Source organism: Abrus precatorius, unplaced genomic scaffold (genome assembly GCF_003935025.1).
Source record: "Abrus precatorius isolate BTA unplaced genomic scaffold, Abrus_2018 Scaffold6, whole genome shotgun sequence".
NCBI classification, from domain to species: Eukaryota; Viridiplantae; Streptophyta; class Magnoliopsida; order Fabales; family Fabaceae; genus Abrus; species Abrus precatorius.
The window spans coordinates 17,524,179-17,532,504 of record NW_020874406.1 but is presented as its reverse complement, the minus strand read 5'-3'; the positions used below and the strand labels follow the sequence as shown (position 1 = coordinate 17,532,504).

Sequence of the window (8,326 nt, the reverse complement as noted above, 5' to 3'; positions counted from 1 at the left end):
CAATATTTTATTTTTACACAACTTCAATTCCTATAATTTTGTCTATAAAAAAAATCCTATAATTTTACTCTATAAAATTATATCAATTTTTAATTTAAAATATTTCATGTTTCAAATTCATCATAAAATATTTGAGTAAAAAATAATATTTTTTTTTTTTGTAATATAAAATAAAAAACAATACTAAATTTACTTAACGTTGAAATAAAAAAATTAATTGACTAAAAAACTGAAAGACTAAAATTATATTCAATCCTATCTAAAAATCCAAAATTACAATTAAGCTTAATTTTTAACAACGTTATATTACATGTACGTATTTATAATTGTTTATATCCCCGTAAAAAATGTCCTTAATCTAAAAAGTTGTTTCAATAACTAGTATATTCTTACGACATAGTTACGAAGAAGGACAATTAAAGAAAACATCCATGAAAGTAATGAATTTAAACATATAACACAATAATGTAATAATTAATGTGTATTTAAATTATGTATTTAAATTATTTTATCTGAAAAAAATCAAGATTTTTGAAACAACTGTTTTAAAAATTTAATCTGTAAATTTTTGAACATTAACTTTTCTCAAACATTTTAATTTCAGACGAAAAGTAATGGTGAGTAAATACAAAAGTGAACTAATAAATCATAATATATACGTTTCATACACTTGATCTTTTACCGTACAATATTTTTATTGTTAAAAAAACGTTAAACAGACCAACGAATTGAATTTGCAACATGTTAAGTAACAAGATATCGTAGCATTAAATCCATAAGAATATGTCTTTTTATATTTATCACGATTGGATACAAGATCTATTAATTATATTTAATAAAATTTATATTTTTCAATTTTTTAAATATTATATCTTACTTAATAAAAAATTATATCAAATTGTTGATATTAAACAGTCAATTCAAAACTTACTTTAAATGAAAGAAATTATTTTTGCGCGTTGTTTTATGCATTGAAAGATACAGAAAGAGAGCGAAATATAACATAAAATAGTTCATATAATAAGAGAGCAGAGAGATAAAAATATTATATAAATAATATAATTCTTTAATAGATGGATGTTCGGGTAAATTAACCCTATTTTTTTCTTCACGTTGACAATTACAATTAAAACTGACAATATAAACCATCCAATCATTAATCGGTCATAACTCAAGTTAAGTGAGCTCAATTTTTTGTTTTTGTTTTTTAAGTGAGCTTAATTTTAAACCATAAAATATAACTAAAATGTATATTAAAATTGATATTTTTTAAATTTGTATTAAAATATAAAATATTGTTAATTTTAATCTTAATAATTGGATTTAAACATTTAAAATATTATATTTTTATTAAAAAATATATTTGTTACATTAAGATCATAAAAATATAATAAATAATTGTTTTTAAAATATAATTATTTATTCTTTATATTTAACTTTAAGAACTAAAATTAACAATATTTCAAAACATACAAGTTTATAAAAGATAATTAGTTTTCTAATAATAAAATAAACAGAGACTTAACTCTCAGTATCATTATCTAAATAATATTTATATTTATTTTTCACTCACGCTCTTTTCTATTTATGTCAACTATATATATATATCCATCTCTCTCAATTGATTTTCTTCACGAAGATAAGAAGTACTTGAGTCTGTGAGGCAAGAGGTTAAACGCCAATTGTTCCTCATTTGTTAGTCAAAGTTGTAGGAAAAACAAGACAGAAAGAGAGAGTGGCGCTTCTCTTGAGTCTTGATTGAAGGAAGCTTCTCATCACCACACATAAAGCAATTGGAACCACACCTTCCATTCCTACTCCTCCTGTTTTTGGGAGAAGTAGAAAAAACCATAACAGGAGAGAATGGCTGAGGTTGCAGTGTCCACGGTTGTTACGGAGCTATCAGAATTGCTTGTGGAACAAGCTGCGGCGGCGGTTTCACAATTGGCAGCGGTAAGAGGGCAAGTTGAGAGTTTAAAGAACGAATTAGAATGGATGCAGTGCTTTCTGAAGGACGCAGATGCCAAAGCCGAACAAGAAGGCAACGAACGTGTTCGTTTGTGGGTGTCCGATATCAGAGACGTGGCATTCGAAGCAGAGGAGCTTATAGAATCCTACGTGTACAAGGCAACCACGCAAAGCAGGTTGGACAGAGTGTTCAGACCCTTTCATCTCTGCAGGGTTGGTACCAAAATCCACAAAATCCAGTCTAAGATAAAGAACATATCGGACAGGCGTGAAGCATACGGCGTCGTAATGTCCCATGATGTTGCCAACAGCAGCAATGAAAGGTTGAGGCACTGGAGACAGCTTTCGCCTTATTCTGAAGAAGATTATGTTATTGAGCTTGAAGATGACATTGGGTTACTCCTTACCCAGTTGCTTGCCGTGGAGCCCACGCCTCATGTGGTTTCTATAGTGGGTATGGGTGGTTTGGGGAAAACAACTTTGGCCAATAAACTCTACAATCACGCCAAAATAAACAACCATTTTGAGTGCAAAGCATGGGTTTATGTGTCCAAAGAGTATAGGAGGAGGGACGTTTTGCTAAAGATTCTCAAGGATGTGACGGTGGATGTTCTAACCAGAGATGAAACTGATAGACTGGAGAGAATTCATGAGGAAGAGCTGGTGAACAAGCTGCGCCAGGTGTTGGATGAGAAAAGGTATTTGGTGGTGCTTGATGATGTTTGGGGGATGGAGGTTTGGGATAGCTTGAAATCTGCTTTTCCCAGAAGGAAGATGGGAAGTAAAATACTGCTCACAACAAGGAACTGGGACGTTGCTTTGCATGCTGATGCTTGTAGCAATCCTCATCAGCTACGGCCATTGACTGATGATGAGAGTTTTAGATTGCTACGCAACAAAGCATTCCCTGGAGCAGATAGAGTCCCCTTTGAGTTGGAGAGTCTTGCAAAGGAGATTGTGGTGAAATGTGGAGGTTTGCCTTTGGCTGTGGTGGTGGTTGGTGGTTTGCTGTCTAGGAAACTCAAGTCAAGTGGGGAATGGAAAAGGGTGCTGCAAAATATCAGCTGGCATTTGCTAGAAGAGCAAGAGAAGATAGCTAGAATTTTGGCCTTAAGCTACAATGATTTGTCTCCTCACTTGAAATCATGCTTTCTATATTTGGGTCTTTTCCCAGAGGGCATGAACATTCAGACAAAAAAATTGATCAGGTTGTGGGTTGCGGAAGGGTTTCTACCACAAGAAGGGGAAGAAACTCCAGAAGGTGTTGCTGAGAAATATTTGAATGAGTTGATTGGAAGGTGCATGATTCAAGTGGGAACAGTAGGCTCATTAGGCAGAGTGAAGACAATTCGCATCCACGATCTTCTTAGAGATCTTTCAGTCTCTAAAGGAAAAGAGGAGTATTTTTTCAAGATATTTCAAGGTGAAATGGCAGGCCCATCAACATCTCAGCCAACAAAAGCCCGGCGCCATTCAATACATTCTTGCCATGACCGGTATGATTTCTTGAAACACAATGCTGATCATTCCCGTTCCCTGTTGTTCTTCAATAGAGAATATAATGAAGATATAGCAAGTAGAACATGGCTTCATTTGAAATTTCTGGAGGAAAAGAAATTGAATTTTATCTTCAGGAAATTTAAGCTACTGAGGGTACTAGAATTAGATGGTGTTCGGGTAGTTAGCCTGCCAAGCACCATAGGGGACTTGATTCAATTAAGGTATCTGGGATTGAGGAAGACTAATCTAGAAGGAAAACTTCCACTTTCCATTGGAAATTTGCTAAACCTACAGACACTTGATTTAAGGTATTGTTGTTTTCTGAAGAAAATACCAAACGTAATTTGGAAGATGGTGAACTTGAGACATTTGCTCCTGTACACACCATTTGATTCTCCAGACAGTCGCCATCTACGACTGGATACATTAACGAATCTACAAAGCCTACCACACATTGAGGCTGGAAACTGGATAGCAGATGGTGCTTTAGCAAATATGAGCAATCTCAGGCAACTAGGGATATATGAATTATCAGGACGAATGGTGAATGATGTACTTTCTACTGCACAAGGATTATGCAATCTTCATTCACTGTCACTATCACTTGAATCTGAAGAGGATGAATTTCCAATCTTTATGCAGCTGTCTCAGTGCACTAATCTTCAAAAGCTCTCTTTAAATGGCAAGATCACGAAGCTACCTGATCCACATGAGTTCCCACCGAACCTCTTAAAACTAACTCTACATAATTCCCACCTACAGAAGGAGTCTATTGCCAAATTGGAGAGATTACCAAATCTTAAAATGCTAGTTTTGGGTAGAGGGGCATACAGTTGGCCAGAACTGACATTCAATGCTGAAGGGTTTTCAAAATTGTATATTTTGAAACTTGTTCTTTTGAAAGAATTGGAAGAGTGGACCGTTGAGGAAAGTGCAATGCCAAGGCTTGAGCACATGGTTATTGATCGCTGTGAGAAGCTGAAAAAGGTTCCAGAAGGACTGAAAGCTGTTACTTCTCTGAAGAAAATAAAAATTATAGGAATGCCTGTCGAATTTGAACACAGGCTTCGGACTAAAGATTTGTTCGAGTTCACAAACACTCCATTAATTGAATCGACTACTGACATTTTGGCAATTGGTAAGCTATTTTGTTCAGTTCATCAATATAATACAAGATTTGCTATAAAATATGTTGTATGCAGAGACGTGAGTTAGGAAACTTACTTTCATTGTTGCATATGACACTGCAGATTAATTGCGGTACAATGTTGATGGGTAACACGTAACTTCATCTGTGGAATGGAAGCATTTTTCAATTTCTGGTGAGTGCCATCATATGTAGAACTTATGTAAGCAGTGCTGGGGTTTGGCAGAATGCAGCATTTCTCTCAGCTATGAAAAATTCAACAAACACCTTATGCTTACAAATTGATATCTCAGTCACACGTAAATAGCCATTATTTATTTAACCTATTCTGTACCTTATTCCATCATAACTTTTGCATCAACCTCGTTGTGGCACTTGCCAGCCCCTTTTCTATGTCAAATCCATTCTGTTTTGGCATTAATGGGTTATTCTGTTTTAATTTGACTCGAGCGGTGCATTTTAGAGGCAGAGTTATAACCTTTTATTATACATGTATTCTAAGTCAAATCTATTTGGTTTTGCTCCTTCGTTCATGGCTTTACCTCAGATTAAAACATAGCCTGAAAGAATAATCATATTTCATACTTCAAAAACAGGGTAACATCGATCTTTCTTTGCTTTGGCAATAGAATTAATTTCAAATAATTAACGTAAACAATTAATTTATATTTGAAAGTGAATTTTAACAATAGTTTTGTAATAATTGATTTATCCAAAAAGAGTGAACCCTAATAAAATGTATAATAAACAGTATTTAATGTTAGAGTATAAACAACTGAAATTTGGAGAAAAAGGATAAATTTTGAACAATCATATATCTTAATTAACATTGATAGGCAGGTTAAATGACATTCATAACATTTAAATTTTGTTTTATTTTTTCATGTATTTTAAAAATAAAATATAACTAAATATAGGATTCAAAAAGTGATATATTTTTATTTTTTTAAAAGGTAAAATTAAATAAAACATAATAAAACATTCTATTTTGCATGTCGAATCCAATTTTAAAGAGAAAGAAAGTCTGACAATAAATTATTGTTTTTTATTTTTATTATAGAGGAAAGATTATATAAATTTCATTTAAACTTCAAGACCTACATAAGTTAAAACTACTTCAAACTTTAAGAATGGACCTTAAAACATATAGTTACAACAAATTTTATTTAAACACACAACAATAGTGTCAAAAGTCGAAGTTTTTATGCAAGAAACACAAAGACCTAACCAATAGTTCCATCAACTGATCACAGGATAAATTAATTGACCCTCTCCTGTCTCTTAATGCAAATAAATAAATAAAATGTAGGTGCAATTTTCACGTGTGACATGACAATGATATTACTTAAGTGTTAATCTTTCTGCAATTCTTTCTTATCTCTCCCCTTGATCCTGTTAAAGGAGTAATGTTTCCCATCTTAATCATGGACTTGGCAAATTGTTCAAAGAAAAGATCGTTTCTTTCGGCATATTTCTTCACCAAATCTGCAGATACTTGATTCTTTGTTAAGAGAACTTCATCAGAATTTAATAAACCCTTGTTAGCCAATAAGTTCTTGTAATAGTAGTTGTCAAATTTTATTGGGGTGACAAAGTCCAAGACAAACAGATTCTGGTCTCCACCAGAACTTGGGCACCGAGTGCGCAATTGAGCAGCATAGTTTTGGTCAAGAGTAAAGTCTGCCTTTCCATTGCCAGTTTGGTTGTAGAGTCTTTGCCTGAAGCTCGTGCATCGTGAATCTCCTATTGTGTGGCTTCCTATAACATTACAAAATGAGTAAAATGGAAGCAATTCTCAAATATAGAATAAAAATTGAGATAATTTATGCTATATTTGGATTTACATTTGAAAGCATCAAAAGCACGTTTAAGTAGTTCAAACTGGATTTCACAGCAAAGCATCATGTTTGTATTTTGTCAAAATCAAGTTTGTTCTTAGAAGTCTATTTCCTTTGAAAGTGAAAAAAAAATGTAACCTTTATGTTGAGCTGAAAATTTCACACTACAGTTCTGATATAAATATACTTTTAACATAAAATTTCAAATATAAAACACTTCACTTCAAATTTATTTCAAACCAAAATTAATTTTATAAATCTAAAATTAAGTTTGCAAACACTAATTTTAAGTTCATCTAAAATAGTTTTTGTATTAAGATAACAATTTAATACTAAATTTTACTTTCAACTTACTTTTGAAATAAAAATATTCAAACATACGAATTACTTTGTTTGAAGCTCAACTTTAATTAACATCATAAAAATATTGTTTTCAAATACTCCATCAAACCCATCATATTTTAAAAGCCAAAGACCAGAAACAGACAAGTACCAGGAGTGTACCTGACAGGGCAACTAGATCAACAATGTCAAGCCCCTTAAGCTTGAACTTAGTTAGGATGGTCTGGAATGTGTTGTTGGGGGCAGGAATGTTGTAATTTGAGCCACTGATGCTTGCTCCTAGAGAGTCCCTTCTGCCCAAAGGTACTTCCCAGCTTGGTCCACCGGTCTGTAGAGATTATTAATCAGACATGATAACAAATCAAAGACTAATATAAGTTTAGGGTAATCGAGTGCAATCATAAAAAAAAAAAAGGAAATATTTACAAGAACAGTTGAATCCCTGGCCGCGAGAGCCAAAATATCAGCACAAGACACTGTATGTGGGCATGCTTTCTCTATTGCGGATTTAATTTCATCAATGACTTCAAATCCTCGAGCTGAATTACGGTTAGGATTTGACCTCTTCTCACTTATAATAGTTCCACTGCTATCTAGCAACACTGATGCATCACAACCCTGAAACATCAAACGTTGAGTCATGCATGCATTTGAACCATATAAAATCTCTAACATGCGCATCAACAAGGCTCATAAATTAGACAGTTTCGACTTACGACACTACTATAAATTTTGCATTTATATTAACAAGATCACGAAGTTGTGGGCACCTTGACAAAACAGTCATGGAAATGTAGTCTCAGCAACGAAGCAGCCATGCGGGGTTCTTTTTCAACAGCCTTGGAAACGATGGACTTAACAATTTCTTGGGCTCTGGGGCATGAATCATCGTAAAATTGTGGGTAGAGGTAACCTCCTATTTTTTTCCTACAGTGACAGAAGGGGGCAAAGGCTAGTAGAGACAGAAGCAGGAGGAAGTATATGGAATTGACCATTGTTATTCCTTTCAAGATCACTTGACTACACAAGAATTATAGAAGGGTAGTTGAAGAGGGGTTTTCAAACTGGATTGGATGAGCACCGTTATTGGGAATGATATTTATAGAGAAGAACATGGCAGAAAATTATTGCATGACAGGGAACGACTTGGAAAAAGCAGCTATGGAAGGAAAGAAAAAGTTGGAGTTGGTAGCTAACTAGTTTTCAAATCCACATAAAAGTTAAAGAGTGGTTAGCTCTTGATACTAGTTAAATCACTCAAATTTGCAGCATTACTAAGAAAATGGCTCGAGGGTCTAATTGCATACAAACATGCTTTTTGTTTGGCATAAAGCAAAAATACTTAATGTAGAACGGGGGTTAACCATCATTGTACCTGGTTATTTGGCATTATTATATCAAGGCCATTCAATGGATATGATAAGAAAGAATTGGATAATAATATTACATTGTAAAAATATGATAGAATAAATCTTTTTTATTATATTTTACTTTCTTATCACATTCATCAAAATAGTCTTTTAAAATTACA

General features: G+C 33.3%; 2 protein-coding genes across 2 annotated transcripts; one reads left to right on the top strand and one right to left on the bottom strand.

Annotated features, from left to right (window-relative positions):
• The first annotated feature begins 1,628 nt into the window (after positions 1-1,628).
• LOC113868451 (putative disease resistance protein At1g50180) lies at positions 1,629-5,201 on the top strand. Its single transcript, XM_027504040.1, has 2 exons — positions 1,629-4,606; positions 4,719-5,201. Exons 1-2 carry the CDS (start codon positions 1,864-1,866, stop codon positions 4,721-4,723), a joined length of 2,748 nt encoding a protein of 915 aa, XP_027359841.1. The 5' UTR covers positions 1,629-1,863; the 3' UTR covers positions 4,724-5,201.
• Positions 5,202-5,960: 759 nt separating this feature from the next.
• Positions 5,961-7,790, bottom strand: LOC113868452 (peroxidase 72-like). The gene is made up of 4 exons (XM_027504041.1): positions 7,566-7,790; positions 7,222-7,413; positions 6,958-7,123; positions 5,961-6,373 (listed from the first exon to the last, which is right to left on the bottom strand). Exons 1-4 carry the CDS (start codon positions 7,788-7,790, stop codon positions 5,961-5,963), a joined length of 996 nt encoding a protein of 331 aa, XP_027359842.1.
• Between the last annotated feature and the right edge of the window lie 536 nt (positions 7,791-8,326).

Excerpts from the sequence above, each read along its gene's own strand:
- LOC113868451 (XM_027504040.1), top strand. The coding sequence starts at position 1,864 with ATGGCTGAGGTTGCAGTGTCCACGGTTGTTACGGAGCTATCAGAATTG.
- LOC113868452 (XM_027504041.1), bottom strand. The coding sequence starts at position 7,790 with ATGGTCAATTCCATATACTTCCTCCTGCTTCTGTCTCTACTAGCCTTT. Across the intron at positions 7,124-7,221 it reads CCAGGGATTCAACTGTTCTT|ACCGGTGGACCAAGCTGGGA; the intron begins GTAAATATTTCC and ends TAATCTCTACAG. Across the intron at positions 6,374-6,957 it reads TGATCTAGTTGCCCTGTCAG|GAAGCCACACAATAGGAGAT; the intron begins GTACACTCCTGG and ends GTAATGTTATAG.